The sequence below is a fragment of the Eucyclogobius newberryi genome, unplaced genomic scaffold, assembly GCF_026437365.1.
Source record: "Eucyclogobius newberryi isolate DKJ021-1_F unplaced genomic scaffold, fEucNew1.0.hap1 SCAF_2, whole genome shotgun sequence".
In the NCBI taxonomy this organism is placed as follows: domain Eukaryota; kingdom Metazoa; phylum Chordata; class Actinopteri; order Gobiiformes; family Gobiidae; genus Eucyclogobius; species Eucyclogobius newberryi.
Window position 1 is genome coordinate 15,657,748 of NW_027315834.1, and position 17,978 is coordinate 15,675,725.

At 40.9% G+C, this 17,978-nt stretch overlaps 3 protein-coding genes across 4 annotated transcripts; 2 read left to right on the forward strand and 1 right to left on the reverse strand.

Annotated features, from left to right (window-relative positions):
- Positions 1-1,221: 1,221 nt before the first annotated feature.
- klhl42 (kelch-like family, member 42) lies at positions 1,222-3,713 on the reverse strand. The gene is made up of 3 exons (XM_072453696.1): positions 2,578-3,713; positions 2,317-2,510; positions 1,222-2,115 (listed from the first exon to the last, which is right to left on the reverse strand). Exons 1-3 carry the CDS (start codon positions 3,339-3,341, stop codon positions 1,667-1,669), a joined length of 1,407 nt encoding a protein of 468 aa, XP_072309797.1. The 5' UTR covers positions 3,342-3,713; the 3' UTR covers positions 1,222-1,666.
- Positions 3,714-4,748: 1,035 nt separating this feature from the next.
- On the forward strand, positions 4,749-14,359 carry elapor2b (endosome-lysosome associated apoptosis and autophagy regulator family member 2b). Of its 2 annotated transcripts, none has more exons than XM_072453693.1 (22): positions 4,749-4,978; positions 6,295-6,415; positions 6,480-6,669; positions 6,784-6,931; positions 7,102-7,191; positions 8,986-9,091; positions 9,168-9,317; positions 9,398-9,486; positions 9,613-9,793; positions 9,877-10,005; positions 11,183-11,273; positions 11,361-11,463; positions 11,553-11,690; positions 11,767-12,039; positions 12,123-12,296; positions 12,560-12,749; positions 12,829-12,925; positions 13,027-13,128; positions 13,229-13,355; positions 13,429-13,607; positions 13,726-13,888; positions 13,960-14,359. In XM_072453693.1, the coding sequence occupies exons 1-22, from the start codon at positions 4,883-4,885 to the stop codon at positions 14,029-14,031; spliced, it is 3,009 nt and encodes a 1,002-aa protein (XP_072309794.1). In that variant the 5' UTR covers positions 4,749-4,882; the 3' UTR covers positions 14,032-14,359. The 2 variants fall into 2 exon arrangements, with proteins under 2 accessions (XP_072309794.1, XP_072309796.1); XM_072453695.1 differs by having other exon boundaries at positions 4,749-4,876.
- Positions 14,360-15,708: 1,349 nt separating this feature from the next.
- LOC140367596 (tetraspanin-9) lies at positions 15,709-17,872 on the forward strand. Its single transcript, XM_072454135.1, has 8 exons — positions 15,709-15,734; positions 15,867-15,947; positions 16,036-16,227; positions 16,639-16,713; positions 16,803-16,904; positions 16,974-17,105; positions 17,189-17,272; positions 17,540-17,872. Exons 2-8 carry the CDS (start codon positions 15,885-15,887, stop codon positions 17,609-17,611), a joined length of 720 nt encoding a protein of 239 aa, XP_072310236.1. The 5' UTR covers positions 15,709-15,734; positions 15,867-15,884; the 3' UTR covers positions 17,612-17,872.
- The last annotated feature ends 106 nt before the right edge of the window (positions 17,873-17,978 follow it).

Sequence of the window (17,978 nt, forward strand, 5' to 3'; positions counted from 1 at the left end):
CACACTACGAACCCTCCTTTGCACATGCTTAATACAGAATCACGTGAAGTTAATATGTATAGTGAATAATTTGTATGTAAGTATGTCAACACAGTGTGGTCTTTTTTGCACCTGCCTTATGTGCTTGTCCTCAATAAGAATGCCCTGTTCCAATATTATTGCCTATAAGAGCAGCCTGTCATTCAGTATCTTATCCCAACACTTCTTTTTTAGTTCTCTGAGCAGTGATTGACTCAACAGTATTACAGGGGAGGTGTGACAAGGACCACAGTGATTTGACCCTCCACGCTCTCAGATTGATCTAAAATATTGATGTCCAGAATTGATTTCTTTATTTCCTGGGCCGGTCACAAATTAAACGACTCCAATCCTGCCTGTTCATCCGTCTCAACACAACAACAGAAGCCATATATACTAGTGGATCATTGTCCATGACCTCTGCAATAACACATTTATATAAGTGTGATGGTGTAGCCTGTAGCACCGCCACTGTCAGAGCCTTTCGTTAGGCATTATTATATTGTGTTATGTGCCACACAGCAAAAGAGGATATACATTTATATCTTATTAAAACCTTTGTAACAAGTCATTGTGAAGGTGAACTACGCCACATAAAAACTCAACATTTAGGGAAAGTGTGTGCTGCCCTCTGCTGTCCATTTCTTTATAGCTTCAACGCTACTTACATATATGTAGTAAACAACAATGTAAACATAATCAATATGAGGTGAATTGAAATTAGAGATAGAAATAATGTTGTTATTGCAATAGATAGATGTATTATTATCATTAATAATAATCTATTAATAATATTGATAATATCATCATTATTATATGCCTCAAACATCAGTTGAGCTCATCGGCCCTCGCTAAAATCATCGGTATGTCATTATCTGCTGTGTAAAAGATAAATATGAATAGGTTTCAACAATAATATTGTTTTATTTTGTAAGAACACAAATATTAACAACTTATAAACATTTAAGAAATTGTCAATTTGAAAAAAGGCAAATAAAATAAAAAATAAATCATCATTTGAAAAAAGAGTTAAGACAGGATGGCAGTATAAATGTTAAAAAAAACTAAAAAAAAAAACTGTAAAAACAAAACAGAACGATTTGTAAGTTAAAACATATAGTATACTTTATACTTCTTGCATGCTTCCTTTAACCAGGATAATAAAAAAAATACATTGTTTTTAGTTGAAAAGAAGGGGAAAAGTGCTGTAAAACCAAAGCCATTTTATTTTTATCAGATCGACATGTTTAGTCATAAATTATTATAATTATATTAAATAAATAGTGTAAACAGGTGATGTCAGGTGCACTATGTAACTTTTCTGTTAGGGATTCGGCACCTGCTCGTCTCCATGGAGATGCTATTGATTTAAATACATGTTCTACAGTATGGCATTAAACTTATCTATCTTGCATTCATTCAATTACAGGTGTTTTACTGTTTAACATGTAACTTGGGCTGGTCTGGCCCTCTGCTTGCAATTCCATACAGTGGAACATTCCAGCAAAAGCAATGACATCTTAATGGAGACAACCAGTTGGTGGATCCTCCACCAGAAAAGTAGAGGATTTGAAGAGTCAGGATAGGATTTCAGGATTGTGCAATCAACATTTTTCAATTCACAAGTTGCATAGCTTGAAACTGAAAATCACAGTTCATTGGGGAGGTAAAGAGAGCAGAGCAGCATGTTTTGTCCCAATGCTGGAAATCTCCTGAAAGACTCCCAGGCATCAGAGAAGATGTTGTACTTTAGAAAGACTCGGGACTCTAGAGTTGTGGGTAGGCTGACGTCACGACTAATTATGTACACGCCGTCATTGTGCAGTGCGCACGTCAGGTTCAGACCTGATTTGGATGTGTTCTCTTTCAGCTGGAGCCATTCGCCTGTAGTGACATTGTAGGACTGCACAGTCAGCACATCTTCTGTCTCACTGGGCCGCCTCCGCCCTGGCTCCAGCTCATGAGTGTAACCTCCCACCAGGTAAATGGTGTCCTCCACTGACAGCATCTGCTGCTTACGAATATGTGCGGAACAAGAACGAAGCACTGTCCATGTGTCAGAGGTGGGACAGTACCGCAGGACATTTGTGTTTCGGTCTATTTTAAATGAAAGAAAAAAAAAACATCCATCCAGTTGAATGACTGTATAGTGGGTAAGTTCACATAATGCTTTATGTTTTAGCTTAACACTGAACTCTAACAACTGATGCAACAGTGTGTGTTGAAGCTCAAACTAAATGGCACAGTATCATGTATAAGGGTAAACTAACATTCAAAACAAAACAAGTGTACACTTACCTCTTGAGGTATATCCACCCATAACATAAATCACACCCTGGCATGCGCAGGCAGAAAACTCAGCCAGAGGGTCAGGCATTGACGATACACTGGTCCACCAGTCCTGCTCAGGGCAGTAACACTCCACTGTGCCCAAACACTGACCTCCAACAGCATAGAGTTTTCCTTGAACTGCTAATAGTTTAAAATTTGATCTAAAGAAGAAAACAATCATTATAGACTTGACTGTGGGAAAAACACAAAGTTGCTTTTTTTTTTAACCTCTTTTGGTTGAGTGGTGCAACCTGGGTCCACTCGTTCCTAAAGGGATTGTAGCAATGTACAGCAGAGATCTCTTGGTTGGTCATCCTGTATCCCCCCACAATGAAGAGGTAGTTGTCTAGAACAGCAGAGCCGTACCCACGGACATTGATCATATCTGTGGGCAGGTTGTTTGCCAAAGGTTTCCATCTCTGCTCCACCTCTTCAAACCTCAGCATAGACCAGGGCTCTTCGTGAATAGGCACTTCCATAGACAAACAGGTGAAACCTCCAATGACCACCAAAGTGGCAGTGCCAGTCATGCGCATCTCCTTGACCTGCTCTCTGACAGCCACAGGCAGACTGCTAAACTCAGCTTGCTGGAGCATGGGGTGATAATAGCAGGTCATATACTTGAGGCAAGCTCTGCGTAGGTCATGTGTCCCATACACCTCTGAGAGCCTGTACAGCTGCACGCAGTTCTCCTGACGTACCTCAGATTTGAGCTGCTGCAGGATTGAGGTGACCTGCAGGAACGAGGCCGTCTCAATCAAGTCCTCGAGAGTTTCATTGACAATCTGCACTTTGGAGGTGTTGATAAACTCTAGCACCAGCTCCAGACCGGACACACTCAGCCCCTGCAGCTGCACACAGTCCTGCTTGGACTCTCTCATACCAGAGCTGTACAAGGCTCTGAAATAGTCGCTCTTTTCTATTAGATTTTTCTTGTTTACCTCGTAAGTTTTGTCATCCATGACAATGGCCACACTCTGGTTCGATGTCATGTTGATGCACTAATTAAGTTAATCCTGTCATGCTCTGTACAAAACAACTCACCGTTTGTCCAGGAAGGTCTCTACCGGCCTATATATGGAAATGGAAACTTGGGTGAAGAAGCTAAAGCCCCGAGCAGACACTAAGGGAACCAACATCTGACACTAAAGAAGCATTCTTCACATTCTTCACTGTAAAATAATGCCCGATGTACTGACAAGTAGTGTAAAGTACATTGTCCAAAGCATTAGTAATCCTTAGCGACAGCCCTGGCCTGTGCTGTCAACTTTTGATCCTGCTCATTACGTAATTTCCCTGTTTGTATTCTTCTGTCAACTTTTGATCCTGCTCATTACGTAATTTCCCTGTTTGTATTCTTCTGTCAACTTTTGATCCTGCTCATTACGTAATTTCCCTGTTTGTATTCTTCTTCTTCTTCTTCTTCTTCTTCTTCTTCTTCTTCTTCTTCTTCTTCTTCTTCTTCTTCTTCTTCTTCTTCTTCTTCTTCTTCTTCTTCTTCTTCTTCTTCTTCTTCTTCTTCTTCTTCTTCTTCTTCTTCTTCTTCTTCTTCTTCTTCTTCTTCTTCTTCTTCTTCTTCTTCTTCTTCTTCTTCTTCTTCTTCTTCTTCTTCTTCTTCTTCTTCTTCTTCTTCTTCTTCTTCTTCTTCTTCTTCTTCTTCTTCTTTTACAACCAGCTGAAAAGGTGCATTTACCGCCATCTACTGGATTGAGTGTGGACAGGGGATCAATGGCGTTATACTAAAAAAGGGATTGTAGTACTGTATAACACACTACACTATAATCTTCCAATTAATCCTATGTTATTTCATTAAGCAAATATAGCCTTGCATATTTTTGTGACTGGATTGTAATAAGATTCAGCTGATTGAATTCATGTCTATTATTTTGAAAGCATAAAACTAATTCAGTTCTCTCTCTGTCATATGCTGTACAGTGAATGAGCACAGTGCTTACATAAACCGGTAGGAGGTTTGCCTTTCCTACTCAATGACTTGTTGAGGCCAGTGTGGCCTATTCTCATAAAAACTCTCTCTTCCCTTGCGTTTCCCTGTTTTTATTTCGTACCGTGTTAATTTATATAACTGCAGGGATGCTGCCCCCTGCTGACAATGAAGGGGATGTGTGTGTCCAGAATAGACACATCTGTGTAGATCTTTATCATGCTATTTTTATGGGTAGAATATAAATAAATATTGTTTTCTTTCTAATGTGCTAAATTGAATTATGCTGGTTTGTATTATTTGCCATTGGCAATAGGCCTTACAAATGTACCTATTTTACTTGGCAAAAATGCATCAATGCATTTAAACATTATTAAATTAATTCAACATTTGATGGCGTGTAACACTGACCAAGCCCGTTTGCTGTCATCAGACCGGAAGCGCCTTAAATCACGATGGCAGACGCGCTGTGGGAGGAGAGAGAGCGCACGATCTGACAGTGTTTTAAACCAGCACTTTACACTCGATATAGGAGTTGATGCTTTTAGATCCAGTGGACGGGCATCTGTCCTTTTGTAATCCGGGGTGAGAATGCGGGAGTGGGCCACTTGGTCCTCTTGTGTCCTCCTCTACATCAGCGCTCACGCTGTCGCGCCCGCGCGCAGAGACCTGCGGGCTTGTGAGGAGGTGAGCGCGCTCTGCTGTTTATCGTCTCTTTCTTCGCCACCACATTTATTTTACATAGCCTGGCCCTATAGAAATACACCAGGCATCCTATGCTAAATTAAACTAACCAGTGTGCTTTCTGACAACGATGTTGAGCAATTATTGTTGAAGTGCGACTGATGTGGATTGATTGCTATTTAGCCTCTCGCTACATATTTGACTTGCTCAGCCGCGGTCTGAGCGTATTGTGCTGATCGGCTTAAATTGTAATGTCTAGATAACTGTCAGTTCTTTTTATTCTTCTGTGCTTGGGCTTGGCTGTCTTTTGGAGCCACATCTCCACAACAAAAGCCTGGCTATGACTTAAATGAAATACAGACTTTAGTAAAGGCATAGAAAGGAGGAACCCTCATATAACACTTTATCCAGGCTTTGGACTGAAGCAAATGCCACACTGTTTGTGATGTCTTATGTCTGAATGTTGCTGTGAGTCCACCTCAGACCCTGTCCTTCTGCTCATCTGTCTCCATGACAACCGGAGCATGTCACCAGGGAGACCTGCACAGAGGATTAGCTTGTGTCTTTTTTTTATCAGTATTACCTTTTCCCCACTTTCAATGCATTAGCCAGCACTAGACTATTGCCCGTGTCCTGACAGACGTACAGGCGAACAGCAGGTGAATCTCTGAATACTGTTACATATAAATGAGGCTGTTAAAATGCTAGCTCACGCCTCCTGTTTTCATGAGAGGAGAGAGGGACACATGAATAGCAGTGTTTGTTGCTGCACTATATGATACACTTATGACTAAAGGTCTTTGTAGTAACAAATCACTAGTCCATTTAACTCTGTTTCTTTTAACTGGGGGTCATTAGACTTATCTGATCTGCTGCAGCTTCCACTCTGCTTGGACAAGTGAACAGCAGACTCGGAGGAAATGGAGATTATCCAAGGCAAAACAATTAAACAAATTACATTGGAAGTTGCTTTGATTTTGTAACTTTGCTATTTTGCTATGCTACTTTATGGCTTATTCTTTTGCTGCTGTATCAACAGCAATTTACCCACTGTGGGACGGATAAATGTTTTCCTTATGTTATTTAAATTGTATTTAAAGTCCTTTTGGAAACATTCATGCTATTAGAATTCAAAGGTCAAATGACACAATGGTCACACAATAACCTGCTCTTCTGCACTAATGGGCCATTAGCAGTCGTTGCCTTGGCAGTCAGGGTCAGCAGTTGAGTGCACTGCCAAAACATGATCTCTTTTGTGCAACCTGTAGTTGTGTTTATGTGTGGTTTATTGATGTTTTATTGGCATACTGTATGTGCAGGCAGACTACTACTACCAGTATACAGAGTGTGACAGCACCGGCTCACGATGGAGAGTGGCCATCCCCCACAGACTGGGCTCCTGCTCAGACCTGCCACCTCCAACCAGGGGAACGGACTGCTGTGAGTCTTTTATAATAAATGTTTAGGTTTATTATTGCTCATCATTGTTCTCATGTTGCTGTAGCGTTCTCATGCCCAGCTGGCATGTATCTGGAGATGTCCACACAGCAGTGCACACCATGTGCTGCTGGCTCATACTCACTCGGCAGCGGCCTTCGCTTTGACCAGTGGGATGCCATCCCTGCAGGCTTCACCAGCATGGCCAGCTTCCTGGATACGAGTCCCTCTGGAGATGACATTCAAACCTGCAACAGGTGACAATCACAACAGCGCACAGAAGTCGATAATGCGTTTAACCATGTAACAAGAAAATCTATTAATGTGAAAGATATTTGAGTATGTATTTCTTCTGTAATGTCTTAATGCAGTTCATCCTGGACGCCGCAGGGGGTTTATCTGGAATCTAATCGGGATGAGTGTACAGTTTCTCTGATTTATGCTGTCCACTTGGAAAAACAAGGCTCTGTCTCATTCACATACCAGTATTCAGACAACAACATCTTCTTTGAGTTTTACGTATGTTTTACAATCTTCTTTATAATCCTATGCTCTGTGTGATACTGATACTGGTATTGGGGCATTCTACCCTCACATGCATGTTGCTGTAATAGTCTTTGAATCATTCAAATTTGTATTTTGATTAAATCCAAATATTTCAAGTTTCAAGGCTTTGTTTTTGTATCTAGGTTCAGAATGAGCAGTGTCAGGAAATGGCTCAGAACGATGACCAGAAGTGGATTAAAGTCACTAGCAATGGGGAATGGGGAACACACACAGTAAGTACAGTGAACACATACACCATACTTACGTATATATCTAATAATAATAATAATAATAAATATAGCCGCAAGCGGCAATGATCGGCCCTCGCTACGCCGCCACCACGCCGCAAGAGGAGGGGGCGCTAACGCGCCCCAATTGTCCTTTTATTACGCCTACTGCTGAATCTGTGACGCTGTCACATCTTCTCCCCTTTGTTTTACCATCAAAAAGCAATTTTATTTTGAATTCTTGGCAAAATGTGCGGCTTTGCCGCACAGACACCGTGACTCTTTGAATAAAAATGTGGATAACTTTTGATGGTCCACCCCTGAAGATGAGTCTCACCAAATTTCAGGTTAATAGGGCTGACGCCCTAAGAGGAGTTTGTGAAAGTCTAAAGTGTAAACATGTTCTGGCGATTTCCCCATTGGAATAACATGGAAGGTTTCGGTCATCGTTACGGCAACGCCATAACAATTATGACATGGGTCTCATTGACTTTTTTGATGGGGATGCTAGTCAAATTTCATATAATTTCGCAAAACTAAACATTTAATCTCCATATAAAATCTGTAGGGGGCGCTGTGGCGCCAAATTAATTTATTTCACTTCAAGTAGGTTTAGGGCAAAGAGTTTAACAACTGATTCTAATTTGACGCAATTCGGACTTTATCTGCGCAAACGGCAGAAATGTTAAATTTGGGAGATTTCTGAAATTCTTGCTACAGTTTGCGGCTTCGCCGCACAGAGACCGTGACAGATATCAATGTAATTTGGATAACTTTTGATGTCCCACTCTTCAGCTTTTTAGGGCCAACGCCCTGGGAGGAGTTCATAAAAGTACGACGTTTGGAAAAACTCCGAAGTCATGTTTAGCCATTTTTGAAGCAATATGGCCGACTTTTGGTTGGGCGGACGGCGTTGCCGTAATAATATTTTTTACTTCTCTTGTCACCATCTACCTCTGCGCCAAATTTCATGATTCTACGATCAGATTTTTTTTTGGGTCATTTCCCATCTCTCAATGCATTTTTGGTACATTTGGGGGCGCTGACGCGCCATTTTTTTATTTTAGAAAAGGGAAATAGCCATAATGTAGAGAGGCACGATTTTTAGAGGTGTGCAATTTTTTGTGACTTTTCGTCAATGTTCACTGGGTGAAAAATAGGGGGGTTGGTCCCGAGAATAAGAAGAAGAAGAATATTCCGATGCGAAAACAATGTTTCCCATTTTTCAAATATCATGAACTATACATTTTCGGAAAGCGCTCGCGCTTTCCTACCTCATGGTGTGGGTCCCTGGTCACTGACGGGTACTTTCGATAATTTTGAGTGGGCTCCGCCCACTTTGTGTTTTTGGCCCTCTATACAGTAATAATGTTCAATTTTTGCATTACATGCTTATATGCACGGAACATGCAAGAGATGGGGAACGTATTCGTGAGCTACTTAGCGCAAATGAGTGCTTTATATACATCCCAATGTAAAGTGCTCGTTTAGTGCGAACTTTTGCACGGGCTTCGCCCGTTTACAACGGTAATGTTCCATTTTCCTACAACTAATTAGTATGCACGGGGCGTGCATGAGTGGAGGAGTGCGTTAGTGAGTGTTTGGAAGTGGGCGAGCGCTTTGCGCTCGATTTCGTGCGCACTGCGTGCGCACTTTCGCAGCCGTGCTTCGCACGGCCTTACGAGACTAATAGGCCTCTCGCCAGCTTGTGGCGCTCAGGCCTAATAATAATAATAATAATACTTTATGATAATATAATTTCATAGAGACGAAACAGAGTTTGTTGTGTTGTAATTTCAGGTAAATTTGAAGACAGGTACAAACATTCTTTATTGGAGAACAACTGGGATCTTAGTGGGAGGAAAAAGGGTAAATCCTGTGCTGCTTAAAAACATTCAAATAGAAGGTGAGGTTTGGGTTAACATCACACAGCTTTGAGCTATGTCGACGTTACTGATTGCCTTTGTTTGTATACTTATAAGGAGTGGCTTACACATCCGAGTGTTTCCCATGTCGCCCTGGATGGTTCAACAAAGCCCTGGGCTCCTCATCCTGTCAGCCCTGTCCCAGCAACACCTATTCTGTGAAGGGGGCTTCCTCCTGTACCCCATGCCCTGAAAATCACTACTCACGTATGAACTCAAACATCAACTATATTCTACTATTTTACAATGCATTTTTAATTGAATTCTATCTGTTTTTGTCCCTGTAGATGAAGGATGGGCAGAGTGTAGGGTGAGACCACCATGCTCAGAGAAGGACTTCTTCCAGATCCACAAAGCATGTGACAACGAAGGAAAGGTAAGCAACATTAGCCTTTGTTGGTGAAATCATCTTAAAGTCTATATTTTATATTTCCAGCTTCTTATTATCTCTTTAGGTCAGCAAATTAAATGTTAAACAATCACATTAAATGGTTCATTACAGACACAAGTGCTTTATTGTTGGGTGGAGCCTAAAATTTGTATTGAGAACATCACTGGGGCAGTAGAGCTGCCAGCCACTGGAGAGCGAGAGCCCTGTCCTCCGTGCAACCCCGGCTACTACAACAGCAACGACTCCACTTGTCTGCCCTGCCCACTGGGGTCGCACTCCGATGGCACTTATGGTGAATTGTTTTCTTCTCTTCTAGTGCAAACGTAATCTATCTTAAATGTCTCATGCTTGTTTCAACATTGGCGTGTGTGATAGTGTGCAAAAAGTGCCCTGCAGGTACAGAGCCAGTCCTGGGCTATGAGTATAAATGGTGGAATGTGTTGCCGGTAAACATGAAGACGTCCTGCTTCAATGTAGGGAACTCTAACTGCGATGAAATGAACGGTGAGTGTTACATGTGTAAACTATAGAGGAATATAAGAAAAATAATATAATTTCAATTTCAAAAGATGTTTTCTTCCGGGTTTGCCCAAAACGCACCACGGGGGGAGAGGGGGAGAGAGATGCGGCGCGCAGATGAGTGTAGATGGATTTAGCATGTTTTAGACAGACAGAACTGATGCTTAAGTGTGCACCCTCCCCCACCCACCCAGTCACGGCATAACGCGCTGAAGAAAATGTGGTAAACGGGTTTAAAATGTGTATTTGCGATATAAAGGCGCGCAGCAGACAGAGAGACGGGCGACAGACCCGCTCCGTCACAGACTTCCGCAGGAGTTTGGTGAGAAATTGCTTCACGGGCTCTTGTCTTTTGACTTAATACCGCTTTTTACATTTAATTTAATGCTATTTTGCTTTGTCGGCGGTACTTTATAAAAAAATATATATATAATAATTTATTTTATTTATATTGTATAAATCAATCATCTAAGTGCGGCGGATCCGTAAACCAAGTAATAAAATAACTAAGGCCTAAGGACACAAAACTATTTAAGCATCAAATTGTGATCTCAATAAAGAAATGTCCTGATTATTTAAAATCAAAAGTAATTTCCCTGGTCCTGTATACAACCAAATTTTATTTGCTCGGAGACAAGACTCTTAAAAATGTTGGGGAAATGTCACCATAAACATGGTTTAAAAAAACTGGTCTAAAACTGAAAGAAAAAAATACCTCCACTTTTCAGTCCAGTTAAAAAAAATGTAATGAAGTAGAAAGAGCAGATAAAAGTAAAAAGTATCCTATGTAAAATGCACTTAAGTAAAGTACAGATACCTAAACATTTTACTTAAGTACAGTACTTTTACTTTTGTATTTTGCTACTTTCCACCACCTTTTGTATTTTGTATGACTAGATGTTTGTTCCAGGCATAGCATTATTTTTTTAATTATTTTTTTTAAATGTGGGAAGGGTAAGAACATTTAATTATTTAAATTTAGTTAATACAAAGGACATTAATTAAAAACTATAGAATCAAGAATAATCTGGAGTCATGATTTCAGCTGTAGATTTTTCTTTTCTGTAAGTATAATAACAAATAAAAACAATTAATATGCCATGACTTAAACAACAGAATAAGGGTTGTTTGTGATAAAGATGTTCTCCTGGTTTTATTTTAGGATGGGAAGTAGCAGGAGACCACATTCGCAGTGGAGCAGGAAGTTCAGATAATGATTATCTAATCCTCAGTTTACATGTGCCCGGCTTTAAGTAAGTTCTTTAAGTCAGACTTCCTCTGCTTTTTGTTTAGTACAACCTAAGAATAAAGAAAACATCATTTTAATCTTATTTTTACAGAGTCCCAGCGTCACTTTCTGGGATGACCGGAGGTGATTTTGGTCAGATAACCTTTGAATTTGAAACCCTTTGCTCTGCTGACTGTGAACTTTACTTTATGATGGTGTGTTCTTTGGTTCACACTTAACACTTGGTCACACTGTGTTATTAAATATGTTTTGTAACTAAAATCACATTTTAATTCTGCCGTAGGACGTGAACCGCAAAAGCACCACAGTGGTGGAGTCTTGGGAGGGCAGTAAAGTGAGGCAGACCTATTCGCACGTCATGACCAAGAATGCCTCGGTCACATACACGTGGGCATTTCAGAAGACCAACCACGCTCAAGATGTGGGTGTCACATATCCAAGTCCCTGTTCTTTTATGAAATGTACAGCTCCAGTGTAATTGTAGCACGTTTCTGCAGATGCGCCGCTATGTGAGTGACATGGTGAAGCTTTACTCCATCAGTGTGACCAACGTCCTGGATGGGGTTGCGTCTGCGTGTCGAGCCTGCGCCCTCATACCCCATAACTCACTTCAGGCTGGTTCCTCCTGTGTGCCCTGTCCTGCTGGTTATTACATTGACAGGGACACAAACAGATGCCTGGAATGTCCACCCAACACTTATTTAGCTGGACGTCACACCTATGGCCAGGACACTTGCGTTGCTTGTGGCCCCGGAAGTATGAGCAATAAGGTAATCTACTATTAGTGCAAAATCAATGCAAGTTCAAGCAATGTTCTTTGCTTTTCTTCATCTAATTTAATTTTCATTTTTAGGAACATTCACGTTGCTTTAGCGACTGTTCGTTCACTCATACAGAGAATAACCGCACACTGATTTTTGACTTCAGTGCTATGAGCAATGTGGCCTCTCTGACCATTGGGCCGAGCTTCACATCTAAAGGCACCAAGTATCTCCACCTGTTTAACATCAGCCTCTGTGGCAATGAGGTACAGTGTGCTGCATGAAGTTACTACACTATTACTTCAGAAGTACAGCAATGTGTCGAGTAGTCGAGTGGTCTAAGCTACAGCACGTATGCCAGGCTCTGTGCGGAGAGATCAGATACGGGCCTGAAAATGTACTGAATGTCCTTCCTGCAGTTTTCCTCCAAAATGTCTCCTTAAAAATAATACTAAAATAATTGCTCTTCACATTGTTGGGTACTTGGAATCGTTTGATCCTTTGTGTGACTTCCATATCTGTGTTGCAGGGCAGAAGAGCAGCGGTGTGCACAGATAATGTCACAGACGTGTCAAGCAAAGACAGCCAGAGTGACTCCTCTCAGTTCATCAGCACAGTGGACAGCTTCATCTGTCAATCAACCATCATCCCAGCCGACGGACGGGGTTTTAGGATGGCCATTTCCTCTCAGTCAATCAGCCTCGCAGACACTTTTCTTGGTATAATGAATAATCAGTTACATTTTGGGCATGCGTAAATATGTCCTGTTTTTCACTTTTTCTGTTTTCATTTTCTCAGGAGTGACAGTTGACACAGTCTTTGATGGGGTAAATGCCAAACCTGATTTGTTTCAGGAAAATACAAGAGATGTACCAGATATAAATTTCTACTACAGGTACATTCCACTATATTGGTTTTGAACACAATGGGAAGTTGTTTTCACTGTTTTGCTAAAGCTTATTGTGTATGCACATATACTCTCCATTTACTCCACAGATCAACCCAAGCAACTGCTTCATGTGAAAAGGGTCGCAGTTCAGTCATCACTGTCCGCTGTAACCCGGAAAAGTCAGAGCGTGGAGAGCTAAGTGTACCTAGGTGAACAAATAAACTTTACATCTCTTAAATACTGTAAATTCTACAGATGCAGATAAACAATTACTAGTGCTGTTTGCTTTACATTGTTGTGTTTGCCCAGCTCTTGTCCAGCAGGCACTTGTGATGGATGCACCTTTCATTTCCTGTGGGAAAGCTCTGGGGCTTGTCCCCGCTGCACTGAGGACGACTACCACCACATCGAGGGTGTATGCAAAGGAGGCATGCAGGTACAGCGCCCCCTACAGTCTGGGGAATGGCCCACCAACACATCATATGGAAATACTGTGTTTGTGGTTTCAGGAAATCATTTTCATGTGGAATGAAACAAAGGTGTGCACCAAAGGCGTGTCACTGCCCCCACGAGGCTCCGCCCACTGTGAGGCCATCGCACTGTGGCTTAAGGTCGGGGTGGGAGGAGGAGCTTTTGTGGCTGTGTTGCTCATCTCTCTTACTTGCTATTTCTGGAAGAAAAACAAGAGGTTAGTGGCACCACTTTGTTTTTTTAAGACCACAGCCAGGACTTAGGGACTAAAAGAGTCAGTTCATAATGTCTATTGTACAATGTATTGTCTCAAATGCCATTGTCTTGTGTCGTAGGCTTGAGTACAAATACTCTCGTTTAGTGATGTCGGCCAATAAGGACTGTGAGCTGCCCGCCGCAGACAGCTGTGCACTGGACGAAGGGGAAGAACAAGACGATGATGTAGTCTATGCCAAAAAGCCAACCCTGCTGGGAAAACTCAGATCTATTGCCAACAAGGTCTGCTTTATGTGCTTTAGACATTTGACATCAATATGTCCATTTTGATGTTTCACAATCTTGTGTTTTAGCAAATGGATGGAGAAAGCAGTGAGTCTGTACAGTTGAATTCCTCTCAGTCTGACCAGTGGGTGCTTGGATGAACAGGAATGAAGATAGAAGATAAAAAGAGGAATATTGAACCAGCTACTTGGCACCCCCTGTATTTTTACACACTCCTGTCTGGAGAGGACAGAGACCCCACATCGAACTGGACTCTTACTAGAGGCAAAGGAAGTTTTAATCTCAACTCCTCACCCAGGATTTAGGCCTATTCCTGGGGTAATAACGTGGATGCTGTTGGACAGCACAGAAAGGACGTGCTTTACACGTTTTTGTACATTTTGTATCTTATGTGGTATGTTTTGTTTGAAGTCTTGTATTTATATAAATGTTCAAATAAATGGCCTTTAATAAATTAAATTAATTTGATATTTAGTGTTTGAATGTACAAACAGTGTGACAATACATTTTTATATCAATGAATCGTTCGTGTTGGTCTTTCAAAATGAGTTATTGTAACTTTATTCAACTTTATAACCATAAGCCAACTTTAGAAGGATATTGGTTTTGGACACTCGGGATAGCTCTGTTTCTGGGCAATTCCTCGTTAACGACAAAGGCTTTAATTAGACTATTCTATAATAATAATAATAATAATAATAATAATAATAACTATAATCCTATAATAAACTATTTCCCCAGCAGAGTCCTCGCGCGGACACGCCCCCAGGCCCCTGTCCTGGCCGGAGCTCCGCCCTCTCCACAGAAAACACTCTCCTCTTTTCCTCGGTCATCGACGCAACTTCAAAGCTTCTGTTTAGACTTCACACAAAACTGCGGATTGTATGTTTTCCCACCGGACGATCAGGTGGGACAGAGCAGCGGCGGTCGGCATGTGAGAGCCCCCGCAGCAGTCAGTCAAGTCCGGAGCGAAATCTAACCAAAGCGAATGACTTTGTTTGTAGCAGCTGATGGTAGGAAACTCTTTTTTTCTCTCTCTCACATTCGAGTGCACATGGACACAACAACCACGGCCTGTGCGCGCACCGAGGCACAATGTGGCGCTAAAGTCCACACGGAGGCGCACAGGGTTATTACAGGACATAACTGTGGAACTGTGCTTGTGATCGAGAAAAGTTTGGAAAGATTTCGGATTGGCGTTCGCCGCGATGACGTCAGCAGCGGCACTAGTGCGTTTGGTTCGATCCCCCCGGAGTAGGCCAGGAACCCCTTATGATTAGGGACTATTTTTTCCCAAAACGCCTGAAAAAAATGAGCCCTATTTCAAACTGAAGCTGTTCCTGAACCCTCTGGAGCACAAACAATTGGCTGGAGCCTTTGTGAAGCTGAGACTCTTTCTTTTGGACAATCTCTGCACAAAGGAAACTGGATTTTAAATTTTAGATTGTCTATTTTAAATATTTAAATGAATATATAAAGCTGAAGGTAAATTCAGAAGGTAAACTTTTAATAAAGCAGAAAATGTCCAGGCGAAATCCATATAAATGTCCTATTAATTTTCATTTAATTTTAGGGTAATTATTTACTTAGATGATATGGATGTAACTAACAATAACATAATATTGTGGTATCATGTCGTCAAAAGTCTCACAATAATATTGTCATCGAATTACAAGTTCCTATGTTTACAGTAATGATTTGTACCTGATAGCTTCCAGTTGCATAGTTTTGTTTGCATTGGAAAAAAAAACATTTATATTAAATGTATTTATTTACTGTGTTTTTCCTTTTACCTAGACAATACATCTCTGCCATTTTAGCATCTCCTCTCATTTTCGAGTGGGTAAGTTCATAGCTTGTATTTGTGATATGAGCTGAGCGGTGAGCTTATTGTATATTCAGTAACATGTGATTGATTAGATACATATTTTGTTGTTTTTCTTTTCACATTAAATATTGTCCTTTCCTTCAAAAGTCCTTCTGGGTTCAAGTCATGGCTCGTGGCTGTGTTTGCTGTGTGAAATACATGCTCTTTCTCTTCAATCTGCTCTTTTGGGTAATATTTCAGTGTGGAAAAATCAAAATACTTTTTTATAATTGAATCATGAGGAATTACACATGTGAATGTCCTGTGTGTATTTCAGCTGGGTGGCTGTGGCTTGTTGGGTGTTGGTGTGTGGCTGTCTGTGTCCCAGGGCAGCTTCGCCACTCTCTCGCCCTCATTTCCCTCGCTGTCAGCTGCCAACCTGATCATCACTCTGGGCACTGTGGTTATGATCACTGGCTTTCTCGGCTGTCTTGGAGCCATCAAGGAAAACAAATGTCTGCTCCTCAGTGTGAGTTTTGGAAACATTTGAATGCATTGCGAATATTGTGTATTAGTAGATTATTAAAGGTGTGGTTTGCAACTCTTCTAGTCGGGGTTTGCCACCTTCTTGTCTCCATGGGAATGTTATTGCTTTGTCCTGAATGTTCCACAGTATGCCAGCAAACGTATCCATTTGAGACTTATTCAACTACCTGTATTTTTATTGCCAAGTTTAACAAAAATGCCTTCTAGTGTGTGCGTGCTCGCCTCTCCACAGATCTGTCCTGGAACTTGAGTCCTTCTTGACTCCGTGGAGACATTCCAGGCCAAGCAATAACATCCCCACAGAGACAAGCACCAGAAAAGTTACATAGTGCACTTTTAAACTGGATAAAAAAAGTAATTTAATGTTGTTATTTTTTTCTTTTATGGTCTATAGTTTTTCATTGTGCTTTTGATCATCCTGTTCGCCGAACTTGTCCTGCTCATTTTGTTCTTTGTGTACACAGATAAGGTAGGACAGTGTTGTTACCCTCGGTTTACCATCTATACATTTTGATAAAGTGGTGAAAAATAACTATTGACTGTATGCTGTTCATCCAGGTTAGTGACAATGCCAAGAAAGACTTAAAGGAAGGGTTAGTTCTCTATAACACAGACAATAATGCCGGCCTGCGCGATGCCTGGAATGCAATACAGGGAGAGGTATAATGACCTGGCAATTTACCGCAAATGCAAAAGCGCTTCGTGTGAACAAGCTGTTATTTCTTGCAGTGGAGATGTTGTGGAGTGATGGGTCACACTGACTGGTACACCGCACTTCAAGTCAACCAAGTCCCCGATCGCTGCTGCCAGCACGTCTTCCCCGGCTGTGGTCACAATTCATCCAATGCTTTCTGGACAAGGGTCTGTCCATGTTATTACTTTGTTTTTATATCGTCTTGCCTACCAATTTTAAATACTAATCTGAAGCTTCTGTTTGCTTTCAGGGTTGCTATGAGAAGGTGGAAGAGTGGTTAGATGACAACAAGCACCTTCTGGGAACCATTGCGATGTGTGTGTTGGTCATTCAGGTACGTGGTCATTTGAAAGCTACGACTGATTTTAAAGATAGCACAGATTACTAGGGCTGCACTCATTACACAGCAAAATGTTTAGTGTCCTTAAAAAAATTGCCCTGCTTGGTTCCGGTATTTTTAATTTTGTGTTGGTATCGTTAAACATATTTTTTTTATATTATAATATATAATTAAAGATAACAAAATGAAGTAACTAGAGATCAGTTTTTCCCTCCTCTATACTTCCCTTATATTACTGATATCATGCTTTTGTACCCTCAGCTCCTTGGAATGGCCTTTTCAATGACTCTGTACCAACAAATTCACAGAGCAGTAAAGAAGTATGAAGCGTAAATGTTACGAGTTATGTTACATATTACATTACAAGTATAAATTGTTATCAAAAGCATTATGATTTTCCTGCACTGCAAGGTTGTGTCAAGCTCACTCATTTAGTTCATAATATTGGAATACATTTGTGTAGTGTTGTTTGCTTATCTGTCATAAGTTCGCTTTATTGTATATTTTTATAATTGTTATTTCATGTTTTTGTTGAAACCTGTGAATTTGATTTCGGAACATACCATTATTTTCAATAAAAACTAAAACAAAGCACTGTAGGAGCGTTTATTTAAATTCAATACAGCATATGATTAGCTGATAACTTTGATTAATTCCGTTGTTTGCTTTTACAATGACAGAAACTAGCAACTTCATGTGA